At 46.9% G+C, this 20571-nt stretch overlaps 1 protein-coding gene across 1 annotated transcript in view; it reads left to right on the top strand.

Moving 5' to 3' along the window:
- LOC311111855 (unconventional myosin-IXAa-like) overlaps positions 1–20571 on the top strand; it is a gene marked incomplete at its 5' end in the record, with an annotated part of 126263 nt that overhangs the window by 74890 nt on the left and 30802 nt on the right. The window contains 10 exons of the mRNA XM_084154761.1: positions 2595–2716; positions 3695–3836; positions 4959–5154; positions 7975–8094; positions 10589–10664; positions 14805–14942; positions 15214–15253; positions 15348–15470; positions 18138–18329; positions 20078–20200. Coding sequence (XP_084010887.1) covers positions 2595–2716; positions 3695–3836; positions 4959–5154; positions 7975–8094; positions 10589–10664; positions 14805–14942; positions 15214–15253; positions 15348–15470; positions 18138–18329; positions 20078–20200 — 1272 coding nt within the window. The remainder of the gene's footprint in view (positions 1–2594; positions 2717–3694; positions 3837–4958; positions 5155–7974; positions 8095–10588; positions 10665–14804; positions 14943–15213; positions 15254–15347; positions 15471–18137; positions 18330–20077; positions 20201–20571) is intronic.

Below are 20571 nucleotides of genomic sequence, written 5' to 3'. Positions count from 1 at the left end.
AGAGGGAAGCAGATTAGAGACGGAGGTTAACTGACAAACAGCAGATTGAAGACGGTCCACAATAGAGACCGAGGTTAACAGACAAACAGCTGATTTAAGACGGTCCACAATAGAGACCGAGGTTAACAGACAAACAGCTGATTTAAGACGGTCCACAATAGAGACCGAGGTTAACAGACAAACAGCAGATTTAAGATGGTCCACAATAGAGACCGAGGTTAACAGACAAACAGCAGATTTAAGACGGTCCACAATAGAGACCGAGGTTAACAGACAAACAGCAGATTTAAGACGGTCCACAATAGAGACCGAGGTTAACAGACAAACAGCAGATTTAAGACGGTCCACAATAGAGACCGAGGTTAACAGACAAACATAGCAGATGCTGTATGCACTATGGCATTGTGACACATCAGCCTGAGCCTACCATATCTGAAATATCCACTACATTTTATAGAACCTTGTACAGCGTTTGTGGTGTAAACACAATACATATATGTGGTCCCTTTTAGTCACAGATCTAGGATCAGGTCACCCTTCCCAAATGCCAAGAGTGTGCAAAGCTGTCATCAAGGCAAAGGGTGGCTATTTGAAGAATCTCAAATATAAAATATATTTTGATTGTTTAACACTTGTTTTGGTTACAACATGATTCCATATGTGTTATTTCATTTTTTTGATGTCTTCACTATTATTCTACAATGTAAAAATGTTTACAAATAAAGAAAAACCCTTGAATTAGTAGGTGTGTCCAAACTTTTGACTGGTAGTGTATATGCTCCCTTTTAGTCACAGATCTAGGATCAGGTCACCCTTCCCAAATTCTAACCATGAACACTGTCAGCTTGTACCAAGTACAATAATCATGGCGGGCAAATATTTTCATTTGAGCCTAGCATTGAAGGACTGGACCGTTGGTTCATTCCATTCTTCTACAGACTGGGATCATAAACCACCGTATTAGGTTATTGTTTTTGTGCCCATGCAGCGCACCAATGAGGTTTGTTCTCGTATTTCCCAGTCCTTATTTGCGAGGACAGTGGGATAACAGATTAACTGGTTTGTTCAGCTGACTTGTGTGACTTTTGGCTAAAAGAAAGGAGGGGGGGGAAAGGAGGGTGAAGGAGATTGATTTGATTAAACCCTCGCTGGGATTATAGTCCTTTATTGCGCCGTTCTTTTTCCCAGCGAGTCAAGGAGACGACGTGCAGGAGGGGAAAAACACTGCAAAATGCTAAGAATGCTTTTCACATTATTAAACCGCAAAGTGGTCCAGGCAGGCCCAGCCCAGCCCAGCCCAGCCTAGCCCAGCTCAGCCCAGCTCAGCCCAGCCCAGCCCAGCCCAGCCCAGCCCAGCCCAGCCCAGCTCAGCCCAGCTCTGCCCTGCCCAGCCCAGCCCAGCCCAGCCCAGCCCAGCCCAGCCCAGCACAGCACAGCTCAGCACAGGGAAAGGTTGTGCTGTGTTGTAGCACAACAGGAAAGCAACACTACTACTGGAACACTGTTGTTTTGTTTGTTCAGGCCCAGTGTCAAGGGTCAGTGGAGGCTTCTGAGGGGAGGACGGCCCATAATAATGGCTGGGACGGAGCGAATGGAATGGCATCAAACAAATAGAAACCATGTGTTTCGATGTATTTGATACCGTTCCACCAATTCGGCTCCAGACGTTACCAAGAGCCCGTCCTCCCCAATTAAGGTGCCACCAACCTCCAGTGCCAAGTGTGAAGAAACACCATACAGTTAGAGTACAAGTACATGTTTTTTAACCTGTCCTTTGGATGAAATGTGTGATGTGTGGGCTGTGAATGACGGTTATGTGATTGATGTTTGTCAGGGCAATCAGTTTCCCTTACTCCACCACCATATGCATAGTTTTCTGACTTTGCAGTTGTTGCAGACAACCCAAACCTCTGTAGAACAGCATATAAGAGAAAAGGGAGGTCCCATACAATGTTATGGGGCTCAGTGGTATTTGGTACAAATTGATAAGATTCTTACTATACTTACTTTGAGTGTTGAACCATAGCATTGTACATTAATAGTAAGATCACATCTTCATGTTTCTGTTGTTTGTTCATCCTGGAAACCCTAGACCTACTCCAATTCGCATACCGCCCCAACAGATCCACAGACGACGTAATCTCAATCGCACTCCACACTGCCCTTTCCCACCTGGACAAAAAGGAACACCTATGTGAGAATGCTGTTCATTGACTACAGCTCAGCGTTCAATTAATTAATCAAATAGCCACCCGGACTATTTGCATTGACACCTCCCCTTTTGTTTATTATCTATGCATAGTAACTTTACCCCTACCTACATGTACAAATTACCTCGACTAACCTGTACCCCCGCACATTGACTCGGTACCGGTACCCCCTGTATATAGCCTCATTATTGTTATTTTATGGCGTTAAGTTTTATTATTTTTTATTTTTTACTGTAGTTTATTTAGTAAATATTTTCTTAACTCTATTTTCTTAAAACTGCATTGTTGGTTAAGGGATTGTAAGTAAGCATTTCACGCTAAGGTCTACACCTGTTGTATTCGGCGCATGTGACAAATAAAATGTGATTTGATTTGTTTGTATAGGAGGAGTACAGGGCGGAGGGCATCAGCTGGCACAACATTGACTACGTCGACAACACAGGCTGCATCAACCTCATCAGCAAGAAACCCACAGCGCTGCTCCACCTGCTGGATGAAGAGTCCAAGTGAGTCCATCAGACCTCTCTCGCTCTCTCTTTCAGATTCCCTCTTGCTCTGTCAGACCTGGGTCAAAATACGATGCATGATTCCACTCCGTAAGACTGGCAAGGAAGTGACTGTGACTAGGATGATGTTATAGTGGAGAACAGTGATACTCTGTAATGGGAGATATTCAGGTCGCTTCATACTGCATACTCTATGAAGTCTTAAAATATACACAACCTGATATCCAAACAGTCCTCTTCTGATAACAGACAGTTTTAATAAGCATGTTTTAATTCATTCATGAGCATGGCTGAAATGGGACATTTTTGTTTCAGTACAACGTCCTCATCATTCCCTCTCCATGTGTTGTAACTAAACGCTCCTTCTTGATTTGGACACTGACGCACCGAATTCCTCCCACTTGAAATACCTGGAAATCGAGTCCCTGGCGCTCTGTGTTTGTCATAGCTCAAGTTCCCCTTAGCCTCCCCCTGACCCACTCTTCCTCTCCTCTTCCTGTAAGCTGTTGGTTTACTGTGAGCACTTCTGACAGGGGAACTGCTGTGCAGCGTCTCTAAAGGCTTGAGAGAAAGCAGGAGTTTATCGTCCTCCTCTGGCCCAACCACCTTCTCTCTATGGGGAGAGTTTGACTCTTAGGTGTAAATCTAGGATCAGCTCACCCTCCATTAATCCTTGCCTTAGCCATTAGAGGGGAAATATAAAACTGACCTTACATCAGTGTTCATGGGTGACTTCGTTCTATGGATGAAGATTCCAAGGAGGAGTTGTGGAAGTTGGAACCACCCATAACTCTTTGTGCTACTATATAATCAGAATCATTATTCTGTAGGGACTAGAAGAGGAGAGCGGGATGAATAGGTGTCTGTCTGTGTCCGTCTGTGTTTCTGTCTGTGTCCGTCTGTGTTTCTGTGTTGTGATCCTCTCTGAGACATGATGACATCACCCCCCCCCCCCCCCCCCCGTCATCCTTGTCCCAGCTTCCCCCAGGCCTCTAACCAGACTCTGCTGGACAAGTTCAAGCGTCAGCATGAGGGCAACGGCTACATCGAGTTCCCCGCCGTCATGGAGCCCGCCTTCATCATCCGCCACTACGCCGGCAAGGTCAAATACGGGGTCAAGGTCAGTGTCTGCCTGTCTGGGTTCAACGAGAGCTTCATGTTTGTGTCATAGCGTCCTAGCTTAAATCATTCCATTGAATGGAAATGTCTGTAGGACCAACTACTGTTTACTTTGGCAGGAATCATATCAGAGCCAGCATGGTTCAGGTTAGCACGGTAGTGTTAAGGTTATAGGGGTCATCTCATATCTCTGTGGTAGTGTTTTCTTTTTGCGTGGGAGGTTGTAGTTCAAATCAGGCAAGGTGTTTCATGCATTTGGACATATAGTCTACTGTAGCTGACAGGCACAGACACACACACCCAGTAATGGGCTGTGAAGACTTACACATTCCTGTACAGGGGGATTTCTTCATCACTCTCTTGGCCCGGTTCCCTGCTGCAGAGTCCTATAACCCAGACCTCAGACTTGGCAACCAGGAATATTTCACACACTGTGCAGGTCTGGACAGTCGTCTTTAGCTAAACTTGTTTCTACCTCGTCTCCTGCGAACAACAAACGCTTCATTCTCTCTTGAATAACCTGTTAATTTCCATGGTATTTACTATTGTTGTTTTTGGATGGAACAGAGTCCAAGTAACACTTCACAGCTTGGTTGGAACCACATTGGCAATATATGAGGCATCAATCAATATAATTACACTGCGGAGAGGAGCATTAAGAAATGTTTTAATTAGAGGTGTTGCAATCCAGTTCAAACTGAGTGCATCCTCTATTACACGGCTTCTTTAGTGACATGGTTTTGGAAACCTCAGGAGTTCTTCTGCCATACCATACAATCTGTAGCTCAATTGGTAGAGCATGGCGCTTGTAACGCCAGGGTAGTGGGTTCGATCCCCGGGACCACCCATACGTTAAAAAAAATGTATGCACACATGACTGTAAGTCGCTTTGGATAAAAGCGTCTGCTAAATGGCATATTATTATATATTATACAAGAAGCTGTGTACCTGTTCCAATGAAAGTCTCACTAGAGAGGAAATTAAAAGCTGAAATATGTATTGAAGCTAAGCTGAGCTTATGTGTTTGTAAACTGAGGGTGAACTGAGTGCAATGCTTAGCCCTTCACTCTCTCTCTCTCTCTCACTCACTCACTCACTAACTCACTCACGTATTCCCACACAGGACTTCCGGGAGAAGAATACGGACCACATGCGTCCGGACATCGTGGCCCTGCTGAAGAGCAGTAAGAACGCCTTCATCTGTGGCCTGATGGGCATCGACCCCCCAGCCACCTTCCGCTGGGCCGTCCTCAGAGCTTACTTCAGGGCCATGGTGGCCTTCAGGGAGGCTGGGAAGAGACACGTACACAGGAAGAGTGGTGAGTGTGCTGCACACTGTAGACTTTTTTCCTGAGTCCTTTTCCCCCTTTAGGCTCCTGAGTCCTTTCCCCCCTTTAGGCTCCTGAGTCCTTTCCCCCCTTTAGGCTCCTGAGTCCTTTTCCCCCTTTAGGCTCCTGAGTCCTTTTCCCCCTTTAGGCTCCTGAGTCCTTTTCCCCCTTTAGGCTCCTGAGTCCTTTTCCCCCTTTAGGCTCCTGAGTCCTTTTCCCCCTTTAGGCTCCTGAGTCCTTTTCCCCCTTTAGGCTCCTGAGTCCTTTTCCCCCTTTAGGCTCCTGAGTCCTTTTCCCCCTTTAGGCTCCTGAGTCCTTTTCCCCATTTAGGCTCCTGAGTCCTTTTCCCCCTTTAGGCTCCTGAGTCCTTTTCCCCCTTTAGGCTCCTGAGTCCTTTTCCCCCTTTAGGCTCCTGAGTCCTTTTCCCCCTTTAGGCTCCTGAGTCCTTTTCCCCCTTTAGGCTCCTGAGTCCTTTTCCCCTTTTAGGCTCCTGAGTCCTTTTCCCCCTTTAGGCTCCTGAGTCCTTTTCCCCCTTTAGGCTCCTGAGTCCTTTTCCCCCTTTAGGCTCCTGAGTCCTTTTCCCCCTTTAGGCTCCTGAGTCCTTTTCCCCCTTTAGGCTCCTGAGTCCTTTTCCCCCTTTAGGCTCCTGAGTCCTTTTCCCCCTTTAGGCTCCTGAGTCCTTTTCCCCCTTTAGGCTCCTGAGTCCTTTTCCCCCTTTAGGCTCCTGAGTCCTTTCCCCCCTTTAGGCTCCTGAGTCCTTTCCCCCCTTTAGGCTCCTGAGTCCTTTCCCCCCTTTAGGCTCCTGAGTCCTTTCCCCCCTTTAGGCTCCTGAGTCCTTTTCCCCCTTTAGGCTCCTGAGTCCTTTTCCCCCTTTAGGCTCCTGAGTCCTTTTCCCCCTTTAGGCTCCTGAGTCCTTTTCCCCCTTTAGGCTCCTGAGTCCTTTTCCCCCTTTAGGCTCCTGAGTCCTTTTCCCCCTTTAGGCTCCTGAGTCCTTTTCCCCCTTTAGGCTCCTGAGTCCTTTTCCCCCTTTAGGCTCCTGAGTCCTTTTCCCCCTTTAGGCTCCTGAGTCCTTTTCCCCCTTTAGGCTCCTGAGTCCTTTTCCCCCTTTAGGCTCCTGAGTCCTTTCCCCCCTTTAGGCTCCTGAGTCCTTTTCCCCCTTTAGGCTCCTGAGTCCTTTTCCCCCTTTAGGCTCCTGAGTCCTTTTCCCCCTTTAGGCTCCTGAGTCCTTTTCCCCCTTTAGGCTCCTGAGTCCTTTTCCCCCTTTAGGCTCCTGAGTCCTTTTCCCCCTTTAGGCTCCTGAGTCCTTTTCCCCCTTTAGGCTCCTGAGTCCTTTCCCCCCTTTAGGCTCATTTAAAGGAACATAAAAAAAAAATCAACTTCATATTCATCATCTCCAGCACTACCCAAACATCAACATATGTGAAAATGGCGCATTACCCCTCCTCTCATGGACAACATTTAGAGGGAGATAAGTGTTTTCAATGACATCATTGCTGTGCATCGTGATTTTAACCAATTATGAGTAGGCATTGCATACTAATCGTCTACTAATTGGTTGATGTTATTTTCAATCATGCATTAGTAGGCAACACAGAACGCACCATTTACACATACATTGATGTTGAGGTGGTGCTGGAGATGATGAATATGAAGTTGAAACATTTTGAAATGTCCCTTTAATTCAAGTACACCAGTCATTAGGCATACAGAAATGATGTAGCTATACGGTTGTGTCCCATACCTCCGTCTATGTTTGTATACTGTAGTGTGTGTGTGGACCCCAGTGCAGCCAGGGCCCAGACTGTGTCCCATACCTCCCTGTATGTTTGTATACTATAGTGTGTGTGGACCCCAGTGCAGCCAGGGCCCAGACTGTGTCCCATACCTCCCTGTTTGTTTGGATACTATAGTGTGTGTGCCTAGTGCTGCTAGTGCTGTCATGCATTCAGTAGCTATCTCTGTTAGCTTCCGCTCTATATGACTGCCTTCTGTCCTTCAACCCTTTAGTCTACAGTGGTGCCTTCTGTCCCTCAACCCTTGTCCCTCAACCCTTTAGTCTACAGTGGTGCCTTCTGTCCCTCAACCCTTTAGTCTACAGTGGTGCCTTCTGTCCCTCAACCCTTTAGTCTACAGTGGTGCCTTCTGTCCCTCAACCCTTCAGTCTACACTGCTGCTACCTCTTGTCTCCCTGCACTGAACATAGACACATTGACATTGTGATTCAGCTTTATGCACTGTACACTCCTAGATAGACAACTATAGCCTTTATGATTCCTAAACACACTTTCACATAGTATAGCTCCCCACTTCCATGCTGACAAAGCAGTAAAGACATTGATTCATTTCCTTATGTGTGAGCATCAATACCAACTGCTGGGGCCCAATACCAATTGACGGAAATGTGTGTCAGATAACTGACTCAATGTTCAAATTCTTGATTACGCATTCAGAAATGTGCTCACGCCAAATTTAAACGTAACACTGTCAAAGGGACATGGAGTTATGAATTTGAAAACGGATCACTGGCGACGTCACGATCTCCTAAAGCTGACGACGTGTGAAGGAGCGGAAATAGCCTGCGGGTTAACTCTGTCACCGTTAAGTCAAACTCACACTGGTAGAACCACAACGGATCCCACCTCTGACACCGGCTGCAGTTTGAATGTAGTGTACATCCTCTCTCCTGAACGTCTGGCAGGTGTCTCTCTCGTAGTCTGCTGCTCTTCACTCTTCCTCTGTCTAATTTGTCTTTTCTCTCACTTTGTTCTTCTTTTGTTTTTGTTTCCTTCTGGTTTGTTTTGCTTCCCAAAGGGCATGATGCCGCTGCTCCCTGTGCAGTTTTGTGCAGTGTGGATAGTTTTAGCTTTCTGCATCACCCTGTGCATCAGAGAAGTTTAGAGATCCTGCAGAGGTGCAAAGAGGAGAAGTACAGTAAGACTGCATTTCCCACAATACCCCTCTCTCCTCACTTTCATGCAACGGTGAGGGGAAACCGTAGGGGTGAGGCAGACCAACAGCATCAGACCAGATACCCTTTTTTTTTGTAAATAAACATTGTGATCGAGTTGAATTATAATGTTCTTTAGATATCATTTTTGTGGGGGGGTGGGACCAATTTAAAACCCCAAGATCTCTTGTTAACTCTACATTAAACTCTGTAGTTTAGTTCCAGAGCATTAGTCATCCACCTGTACGTTTTGTCTAGATGTTTACTAGGTGAACCAAGAAGGCATAATGTTTCTATTCATCCTTCCTTTAAATTAGATGCTTGTTGGTCTCCTCTCCCTCTACACCTCTCCCCCTCCCCCAATCTCTGCATGTACCTGTATGTGTCTTAACAGCCAGTGTTGCATGTGATCTAGTATGTGCCTATGCTAGTCTCTCCCCCCCCCCCCCCCCTTCTCACTAACTCTGTGATTGTGGGTGCGACCCAGCACTGAACGGTCCTGTTAGCATGGTGACAGGCACTCTAACCTCCTTTAATCCACACTGTGGTCTGGGGTAATGCACAGTAGCACCACTATCACCATCACCATCATAGACACATGCAGTGTTGTCACCATGTTGCCCTGGTGGCCCTGGCCTGTTACGCTGCCCTGGTACCTGCTATGGGGCAGGGGGCGTAGATCAGGGGTCATCTCACTGGCCACCATGTCACTAGTCTGCACCCCCCCCCCCCCCCCTACAAAACACACACACCTCCACATGAAGGCACTCATTTGGGGTGGTGGTGGAGGAATAGGGGATGTTTAGATCTACAACCAATCCCAATTCGCCCTCTAGCCTCCCCGCTATGCATGTTTTTAGATCTGAAAGGATTTGGCAGGTGTAAGAAATATAGAGAACTCCATCCAGCCAATCAGAGGGCATGGTTGTGCTATTACCATATTGTTTATTGCTTATCCTTATCCTATTACCATATTCCAATCATCTCAGATCTACCCACAGGTAGGGTCTAGGGGACGATCTGGAAGGGTATGGTTTCCATGTAGGGGATGGGGGTTGGGTTGGAGGGGTTTCCATGTAGGGGATGGGGGTTGGGTTGGAGGGGTTTCCATGTAGGGGATGGGGGTTGGGTTGGAGGGGTTTCCATGTAGGGGATGGGGGTTGGGTTGGAGGGGTTTCCATGTAGGGGATGGGGGTTGGAGAGGTTTCCACCTTTCCCACCATGTCTCCCTCATGTAAATCTAGCTAAGCTATTCACACAGACACCAGTAATATCACTCTTCTAGTGTTCTAGAAAAAAATAACACATTCTTCAGGGTTTTTCAACATCAAGTCCACACCAAGCACAGTTTTTAAGAGCTTGTACCCAACTGTTCAGTTTTTTTCTTCTCTTTTTGACCCTTCGACAGCGCAGGATATAGCAGAAAATACTGATGATACTGAAAACGGTATAGCATACAGCCTTGAACCAGTCTGAAATGAGTCGCTAGACTGTAGTTCACTTCAAATCCCTGATGGCATGCTTTCTAGATGCTCTGTTTTCTCTCACTGTGTCTGATTGGAAGAGGTTTCACGACTTTAAGATGGAATGTTGGTGTATGGATTACATCATCTCCTCTGCCAACTGTCATAAGCCAATCAGATTGAGGGAAACCTCACTGCTGCCAAAAACACAGCCATTGGAGATATTGAAAAATGCTTTCCTGACCAAACCGGTTTGCTTTCTCCAATTGGAGGCCAACAAATATCTCACTCAAATAGGTGCCTCTGAATTGAGTGTATGTATATTTTGGCTTCAGAGCTACAATGGTTCATTTAAAATCCAGAAGCACCCATTGTTGTTTTAAATGCAACAATTCAGCTCAATTATATTTTGCATAAATAGGTTTTTGACCACAAAGTTATAGATTCTCCTCTAGGTCTTCATGTATATCATCATACAATTCTTCATAGAATATCATCTTCCGAGAAAATAGATGTTTCTTGGAATATCAGGATGATTCATGAATCATGGGTTTATATAAACATTTGGTTTCTGGGGAGTTAGAATCGTGGTTCTTAGTGTTGGACCTTCCCAATTATAAAAGGCATGTTTCCAATAACTGTGTCTTTAACAGTGTCTGTCCATACAGTGAACTAAAACCCTTGTTAATCATTAGTCCAAACTAAACTGAGTAACACTTCCAAAATGGATCTTCCAGACTTCTGTAATTCTCACAATCACTCTAACAACAGCACACAAACTTAACCCGATTTAAATCAGACATTTGGATTACATTTTCCAGCGGGCAAAACTGGTTGAAATGACATCATTACCACCAGAAACAGCCCAGTTTTGTCCACTTGGTTGGAACTGGTATTGTCCTGGTGTCTGAGGTGGTTTAACATTGGTCTGGGTTTGGCCTGGTCCATCTGTGCGTGTCCTCTCACCTGGTTGTGTCCTCCTCCTCCTCCTCCTCCCCTGTCTCTCCCGGCTCAGGTGTGGTCAGGAAGAGTCTACGCACACCGCTGTCGGACCTGCAGGGCAGCAACACGCTCAACGAGAAATCTCCACGGTAAGACCACCTGTGTACTGTAAGGTGTATGCTGAGATATGTTGCAGCCCAGAGGTTAGCAACATTGGACCAGTAACCGAAAAATGAATGGTTTGAATCCCTGAGCCAACTAGGTGAAAAATCTGTTGACGTGCCCTTGAGCAAGGCACTTAACCCTGATTGCTCCTGTAAGACGCTCTGGATAAGAGCGTTTGCTAAATGACTTAAATGTTGATGATTTTGATTGGGATTTATTTTGCTTATCTACACTCCGGAGTGTCCAGGGCAATGACGCTCTCTAGTACAGAAGAGGAGGGTTGTTCAGCAATGACGCTCTCTAGTACAGAAGAGGAGGGTTGTCCAGGGCAATGACGCTCTCTAGTACAGAAGAGGAGGGTTGTCCAGGGCAATGACGCTCTCTAGTACAGAAGAGGAGGGTTGTCCAGGGCAATGACGCTCTCTAGTACAGAAGAGGAGGGTTGTTCAGCAATGACGCTCTCTAGTACAGAATAGGAGGGTTGTTCTGCAAAGAGTTGGAGAAAAGGCTGACAAAGCTTTACAAGAATGAATAATGACTGTGCACTGACCCACTTTACACCCTCCACTGCCCCTAGATCCCCATACCCCCTAATTAACCCCATAACACCCTCCACTGCCCCTAGAGTCCCATACCCCATAATTAACCCCATAACACCCTCCACTGCCCCTAGAACCCATACCCCCTAATTAACCCCATAACACCCTCCACTGCCCCTAGAGCCCCATACCCCCTAATTAACCCCATAACACCCTCCACTGCCCCCTAGAACCCCATACCCCCTAATTAACCCCATAACACCCTCCACTGCCCCTAGAGCCCCATACCCCCTAATTAACCCCATAACACCCTCCACTGCCCCCTAGAGCCCCATACCCCCTAATTAACCCCATAACACCCTCCACTGCCCCCTAGAGCCCCATACCCCCTAATTAACCCCATAACACCCTCCACTGCCCCCTAGAGCCCCATACCCCCTAATTAACCCCATAACACCCTCCACTGCCCCCTAGAACCCCATACCCCCTAATTAACCCCATAACACCCTCCACTGCCCCCTAGAACCCCATACCCCCTAATTAACCCCATAACACCCTCCACTGCCTCCTAGAGCCCCATACCCCCTAATTAACCCCATAACACCCTCCACTGCCCTCTAGAACCCCATACCCCCTAATTAACCCCATAACACCCTCCACTGCCTCCTAGAGCCCCATACCCCCTAATTAACCCCATAACACCCTCCACTGCCCTCTAGAACCCCATACCCCCTAATTAACCCCATAACACCCTCCACTGCCCCCTAGAACCCCATACCCCCTAATTAACCCCATAACACCCTCCACTGCCCCCTAGAGCCCCATACCCCCTAATTAACCCCATAACACCCTCCACTGCCCCCTAGAGCCCCATACCCCCTAATTAACCCCATAACACCCTCCACTGCCTCCTATAGCCCCATACCCCCTAATTAACCCCATAACACCCTCCACTGCCCTCTAGAACCCCATACCCCCTAATTAACCCCATAACACCCTCCACTGCCTCCTAGAGCCCCATACCCCCTAATTAACCCCATAACACCCTCCACTGCCCCCTAGAGCCCCATACCCCCTAATTAACCCCATAACACCCTCCACTGCCCCCTAGAACCCCATACCCCCTAATTAACCCCATAACACCCTCCACTGCCCTCTAGAACCCCATACCCCCTAATTAACCCCATAACACCCTCCACTGCCCTCTAGAACCCCATACCCCCTAATTAACCCCATAACACCCTCCACTGCCCCCTAGAACCCCATACCCCCTAAATAACCCCATAACACCCTCCACTGCCTCCTAGAGCCCCATACCCCCTAATTAACCCCATAACACCCTCCACTGCCTCCTAGACTCCCATAATCCATAATTAACCCCATAGCATGACATTACTGCCCCCGTACACAGCAAGTGCCAAAAGACCACCCTTACAACAGTGCTTTTGTTACAAGGAGTCAAGTCTTGGACTGTTAAAGTCCTCTTAATGTGATTTTAGGAGGAGACACACACAGACAGACACACACACACACACACAGAGACTCATGGTTACTAAGTTAGTGCTAAAGCCCACATGCAGCTGCTTCCTGCGTGATGTCAGGTCAGAGTTATGTGTTTCAGGAGACGACCCAGGGACGGATAAATACTGGCTCTCGGCAGGGGTCTTCTCAGATGAACGCTACAGTGGACAGTACAGTACTGTCTGGGATCCAGAGGGGTACTCTGAAAACAAACATTCTGTAGCCATTCCTCCTTGTGGCATACACAGCATTAGAGTAACATTGTTTTAAAGGGACAAGTCTCCATATTTCAGAAATGAAACATTTCTTACTCATTTTCATATTTATAGGATTAGTCTCAAATGTGGTCTGGGAGGAAACCTAATTTATTTCCACCAGGGCATTTTGTTTATATTGCTTTAGTGATATAATTTATATTCCCTAGGCAACGGAGTTATAGGTCTCCAGTTTAAATCATCCAAACGTATTGGGAGGCCTGTTTAAATTGTAAATATATCTCACCACTTGGGTTCGGGATTTACTCTGTTCTTTATATGAATCTTGGACCTGATTACTTCCTGTAGCTTGGCTAAAGTAGGTCTTTAGGGTCTCTTCCATGACCTCTATGGAGAGAAATCTAAACAGGTCCAGCTAAGACAAAACCAAGAGACGCAGCCATTTACGCCCAGAGTCTATTTTCAACCTGTCTCCACTGTCCAAACTATTCTTGGCTGTGAATGCACAAAACAGAGCAAAATATGTTTGAAATGTAAGCCATGTTTTTTCCCCATCGGTTTAACCACAAAAGAAAATATTGCAAAAACCATGGGATCCTAGATTGGGTCGTAAAAACAAAACACTTTGAGACCTCAGTGTTATTTTACTATGACTGCCTCTTCTTGGGCAAATAAATACTTTGGTGTTTATTGTTTTTTATACCAATAAAACCCTAAGACAATGAGTAACCATTTTAGTTTGGGTGCCAACATCAAAAAGTACAATCCGAAGACGAATGGCTTGCTGTAAGTCTTCACCTGTTTGCCTTGTCTTGCACTTGTCACCCATGACGCCTCCCCATGGACCCGTGTCTAACCTCTGACCCCGTCCCGCTTGTAGGAAAGACGGAGCCCCCCCATTAGTAACATTCTATATGTTCTATGTGTACTCCCACGTGGATACCGTGTTTAACGTGTCGCTGTGTGTGGCCACAGACCCAGTAGGAAGTGGCGTATAAATCATTATGAGTCAGAGTGTGAAAACAAACCTCCCTCCCCGGCTGCTACGATGGCTTGCTGGGTGGAATCCATGATGGATCGCCTTCTCCTCCCAAGTCCTGATGGCTTGCTGGGTGGAATCCATGATGGATCGTCTTCTACTCCCCAGTGCTGATGGCTTGCTGGGTGGAATCCATGACGGATCGCCTTCTCCTCCCAGGTCCTGATGGCTTGCCGGGTGGAATCCATGATGGATCGCCTTCTCCTCCCAGGTCCTGATGGCTTGCCGGGTGGAATCCATGATGGATCGCCTTCTCCTCCCCAGTCCTGATGCAGTATACTATCAGGGCTAAAGGGGTTTGGTGTTGGGAGGTTTGGTGTTGGGAGGTTTGGTGTTGGGAGGTTTGGTGTTGGGAGGTTTGGTGTTGGGAGGTTTGGTGTTGGGAGGTTTGGTGTTGGGAGGTTTGGTGTTGGGAGGTTTGGTGTTGGGAGGTTTGGTGTTGGGAGGTTTGGTGTTGGGAGGTTTGGTGTTGGGTTTAGGTGTTGACCGTTAACCGACCCGAGCCGCTGTGTTGATAGAAAAACCTACTGTTTGTTCAGGCGCTTGGCTGGGATGACCAGAGTTTACCTTGAGGCCTGAGGCTTTACACTGCAGAACCCAGGGCTAGGATAGCATATCCCATTTGTAGTGGTGCTTAACATGGAAAAGCCCCTTTCTGCAGGACATGAAATACAGTCAAATGTTGGTCAAACATTTTCTTATTTAAGCTTTTTCCTAGTTGTCCAGCTAAAATGAAATCTCTATATTTCCTAAAGGCATATTTTTAACTGTGGATCATTTTGAAACTGATCTGTGTGTGTTCCTAACCAGGGAGGGTGTGAGCTGGGATGGGCGTGGCGGGTGGCAGGGCCGCCTGTCATCCAGCGGGTCCAACACAGAAGAGGACGGAGGAATCTTTGTGAACTCCACCAGCAGCAAGCTCCTGGAAAGAGCCCATGGCATCCTCATGTGAGTGACTCAACATCTTTGTTTAACACCGGTCATCCACCCACCCATCCACCCACCACCACTACTCCTTAAATTACTCTCAGCACTGACTGTTTCTGTCTCAAACCTCCTACACCACTCCTTAAATTACTCTATGCACTGACTGTTTGTCTCAAACCCCCTGCAACACTCCTCTTTAAGCCTTTTATTGGCCTGGTAGAGAAGACACAATGTAGATATTCATAATGTAGATATTCTTATGTCCCTAAAACCATCTGCTCTCTTTTACCAGGAGAAACAAAAACTACAAATCAAAGCCCAGTCTTCCAAAGGTAAGCCACTTGTTAAGCCACCTTGTCTTTAAACCTCTAGTGATAATACTAGTGCTGGATCTTACTGGTCGTGTGTTCTTCCCTTTTACCACAGCACTTGCTTGATGTCAAGTCCCTCAAGTACCTCAGCAACCTGACGCTGCACGACCGCATCACCAAGTCCCTCCTCCACCTCCACAAGAAGAAGAAACCACCCAGCATCAGCGCTCAGTTCCAGGTCAGTCCCCCTTAGGCACAGACCTAGGATCAGTGTATCTCTCCCAAATCATGCCCTTAACTATTAGGGTCGAGGGTGTCAAACTTATTTCCTGGCGGGCCATGTGTCTGCTGGTTTTTGCTATATCTTTTCAATTAATGTCCAATTACGACCATTGAGACATAGACAACATGGTGAGGGGAGTTCCTAACTAATCAGTGACCTTAATTGATCAATCGAGTGCAAGGGAGGAGCGACGCCCCGCAGACACTCTGTCCTCGAGGACTGGAGTTTGACACTTGTGTATTAGGGGATAAAATACTAAACTGACCTCAGATCAGTGGTTAGGGGTAACTTCACTCTACTCCACTTATCTGGGATGTGTATTGGAAGTTGCCAGCTGAGTCCAGCTGACAGTATCGATGTTCTCTGGAACTCAGGGTGTTGTCCCATGAGCTGCCTGTTACAACCTCCTCCCTCTGCCTGCCTGCCTGTCTGCCTGTCTGCCTGTCTGCCTGTCTGTCTGCCTGTCTGTCTGATCCTGTGACGTCTTTTTCTTTTTGTAATCCCACCCAAAAGACAACGATGACATCATGTCTGGGTGGAAAAAAATAACTATTTCATAAAACATCTCTTGCCCAGAACATTCCCATTTCTCTGTCACTTTGGAAATTAGTGTGATCCCTGATGATGAATTTTAAGCTCAGTTGAGCAGATTTGACCGTGTCAAAAAGAGAAGAATAAAACCCCAAAATCCTATTTTTAAATTAAAGCGATTCTCCAGTACTTTTTTATACTTTTTAGCCAGTAGTTCTGAAAGTAGTGGTCACACGCCCTGCTGTGTGTTCATCATGTGCATCTTGCTAGCTGTCTCTCATATGGCGAGGGGCTGAAGCTCATTGGTTGAACTCAAATTGCTAGGGGGCTAAACCACGTTGGGGATAATGTAGGGAAAATGGCGCAGCACACCTTCCAGAAAAACAGTTGCTTTCAAACTAGGTTTAAAAAAAATACTTAGTAGTCGCCAAAGTTCCGGAGCATGTCTTTAATAGAATAAAGGTGATACTTAAAGATGGAAGTCCCCAGCTTATCTAAGACCAGCTGAGTAGGCTGATGAGACAGAGGGGGACGTTGTCAACTCATCTCAGTTATGATCATCCCTTTATCACAGCCGTAATCATCTCTCCCTCCTACCAGCTTGTCTTTCTTAACTCCTCTGTTGTGTCTTTACTCATGCCTGGCTGTCTCTATTGCTCTTGGCTCACAGAGGGTGAGTGTGAGTCCCAAATGGCACCCCATTCCCTACATAGTGCACTAGTTTTGACCAGGGCCTGGTGTGGGGGAGTGTGTGGGGGGGGGGGGGGGGCATTTGGGACGCGGTATGAGTGTAAAGAGGCGTGACCGCCCCCACAACAACAATCCCCTATCCCCCAGCCCTGGCCTGTACTCTAACCCTCTCTGGCTGGCAGGAAGCCTGGCTGTACTCTAACCCCCTCTGGCTGGCAGGAAGCCTGGGCAGAAGGCAGGGAGTGGTGACATCACTTCCCACATCCTGTTGTGTGGCTGATTGCTTTCATCTTCTGAGCGGAGTGGGGGGAACTGCATTCCTGGCCACCGAAATAGCCACACACACACCCACACTCTCATACACACACATGCATACACACATATACTTACACACACATGCATACATGTGTGTGCAGCCGTCTAAGGCACTGCATCTCAGTGCTTGAGGCATCACTACAGACCCTCTGGTTGGATTCCAGGCTGTATCACAACCGGCCGTGATTGGGAGTCCCATAGGGTGGCGCACAATTGGCCCGGCGTCGTCCGGGTTTGGCCGGTGTAGGCCGTCATTGTAAATAAGAATTTGTTCTTAACTGACTTGCATAGTTAAATAAATGTTAAATAAAATAAAAAAAATACACACTCTCATACACACATATACATACACACACACTCATACACTGCTTTCATCTTCTGAGCGGAGTGGGGGGAACTGCATTCCTGGCCACCGAAATAGCCACTCCCACACCCACACTCTCATACACACATATACATACACACACTCTCATACACACACATGCATACACACACTCTCATACACACACATGCATACACACACATTCCCTCACTTTCTCTCTCTCTCACACACGCGCACACACACACAGTTTTGGAATGTTATGGCATCAGGTGGACCTTACCCAGTGTCTGTTTGTTGTTGTCCGGAGGAAGAGAACCCAGGAGGACCTGTCTCCCTCCTCACCCCAACCCTCCATGCTACAGCAGCTAACCACACGCTAGCCTATTATCCTAGACCGTCTTTTATTATGTGGCAAAAAAGGGTTATAAAGACAGGACAACAATTATTCACACCAGACAAAACCACTCCTCCCTGCTATAAAACCAACAAAGCCAATGTGCCGTGTATTATTTCTGTCTGACAAAGGTTGTATATATGTTTATATGATGTTTAATATGGTTTTGGTGATGTCAATACCTGGGATGTATTCACTAGGAACCAAACAGAACCAAACGGAAGCAAACGAAACAGGGACGGGCCTACCTGAATTTGTCCAATAGAAACTCTTGTTTTCGTAGCAAAACGTTTTCCGTTTGGAGTAAACAGGTTTTTTTTTGCTAAACGTTTTGGACTAATGATGACACCCCTGATCTGTCCTACCACAGGCCTCTCTCAATAAGCTGATGGAGACTCTGGGCCAATCAGAACCCTACTTTGTCAAATGCATCCGTTCCAATGCAGAGAAGCTGCCCCTGCGCTTCAACGATGGTCTGGTGCTCAGGCAGCTACGCTACACAGGTATGCTGGAGACCGTGCGCATCCGCCAGTCAGGCTACTGCATCAAGCACACCTTCCAGGTAAGCCGTTTTAGACAGATGCACAGACGCGTATGCAAACTCTCACACACACACACATATACATGCACACACACTCTCATCCCATATTTACCCCATCTACAAGTCTGTCTCACATCGTAGACATTAGTCAGTGTTAATCTGCCTGTCTTCTCTCCTGGAAGCACTCACATCGTAGACATTAGTCAGTGTTAATCTGCCTGTCTTCTCTCCTGGAAGCACTCACATCGTAGACATTAGTCAGTGTTAATCTGCCTGACGCAATTTCCTCTGTTCCTCAGTAACCTCGGAGTCAAGTCCTCTGTTCCTCAGTAACCTCGGAGTCAAGTCCTCTGTTCCTCAGTAACCTCGGAGTCAAGTCCTCTGTTCCTCAGTAACCTCGGAGTCCTCTGTTCCTCAGTAACCTCGGAGTCAAGTCCTCTGTTCCTCAGTAACCTCGGAGTCAAGTCCTCTGTTCCTCAGTAACCTCGGAGTCCTCTGTTCCTCAGTAACCTCGGAGTCAAGTCCTCTGTTCCTCAGTAACCTCAGTCATTGTTTCCACTTCTTTCTCTGTGTTTCCGTTGGCTTGGTGATTGGGATCAGTTGTATGCAACATGTCGTGCTGTTCATTGAGAAAACAAAGGCGTCTGCTGTATCTGTTTGTGTAAGAAATTATTTACTAGCGATTTGAAGTGGCTGCCATATTGTCTCCAAGACTTCATAAGTTAGATGTTGTTTGTATGATAGTATTGTGGGACTATTAGGACAGTGCTCTTAAGTTAGGTGTCATTTGAATATGACTAGTTGGGTACAGTAGATGTCACAATAATGTTATGGATTGTCTAGAGTCTAGCTCGTTACTGTACTTTTAGCCAATCCTTCAGTTTTAAAGTAGCGTCACCTTTATTTTCGTATATTGCTTGTCCTGTAAGGAACCGTTGAACTAGTGTTTACAGCTGTGGAAGCCAAACATTAGGTCACTGGGCGAAACCATTGTGATGGAACGTTTGTAATACACAACCTTGACGATGAAACGAGATGGAATGCCCCGCCCGTGACCTCATTCTGCCGCTCATGAACTTACTCACAACACTAGATAGTTTTAGCCTCAGACTGACGTTCTCATTGATCTGAATTCCCCTGACATATTAGAGCTGCGGCCCTTCTGAAGACTGTCCTGAGATCAGTGTGGAGAACAGGGCCTCTATAGTCTGTAATGAAACGCTTGGTCCTGTGGAGGTAATTGTATAAACACAGCATCTGTTTCCCAGTCAGTCAGCCACACCCCTACTGCCTTCAACGGTTTCCCAGACTGCCAACTGTGTTGACATCAGACAACGGGCCTCCGTTTGGGGGGGAGTGGGATGGTGAATATTTTTTTGATGATGTTAGTTAGCCTCCCTGTAAATATCACCATGGACTATCCCTAAAACCACATGTGCCCCGAACAGGACCTTGTCCCTGTGTCACTCCTGTAGAGTGAAGCTAAGAGATGGTCCTTTAGAGACTGGCTGGTGATATCACTTAGAGATGCACAGCTCCAATCCTCAGGAGCTGCAGTGTTTTGTGCTGCCTGCGACAGATTCAGACCAAGTGAGAGAAGCCCAGCCAATCAGGTGATCAGTACAGTGCCATAGAGAAGAGTTAACCAGTAGAGACCGTTGCCGTTGAGGACTGTCCACCGACTCACACTTCTGAAAATTGCCTCCTACATTTATTATAACCATTGTTTTTTTTGTGTGTTTCTCCTTTTCCCTCTTCTTGCCTGGCAGGATTTTGTCCGTCACTTCCGCGTGCTGCTACCCGAGGGCACCAGTGCCACCCAAGAGGGCATCAGACAGTACCTAGGCCAGGTGGACCTTGCGCCCGATGGATACCAAGTTGGCAAAACCATGGTACTAGTCACCCTACTGCATGTCACTACAGTAGATTAAAACCATGGTACTATTCACCCTACTGCCTGTCACTACAGTAGATTAAAACCATGGTACTAGTCACCCTACTGCCTGTCACTACAGTAGATTAAAACCATGGTACTATTCACCCTACTGCCGGTCACTACAGTAGATTAAAACCATGGTACTAGTCACCCTACTGCCTGTCACTACAGTAGATTAAAACCATGGTACTATTCACCCTACTGCCGGTCACTACAGTAGATTAAAACCATGGTACTAGTCACCCTACTGCCTGTCACTACAGTAGATTAAAACCATGGTACTATTCACGCAGCTGCCTGTCACTACAGTAGATTAAAACCATGGTA

This window comes from Coregonus lavaretus, assembly GCF_964263955.1.
Source record: "Coregonus lavaretus genome assembly, chromosome: 37".
Lineage (NCBI taxonomy): Eukaryota > Metazoa > Chordata > Actinopteri > Salmoniformes > Salmonidae > Coregonus > Coregonus lavaretus.
This window is presented reverse-complemented; position numbering and strand designations above follow the sequence as displayed.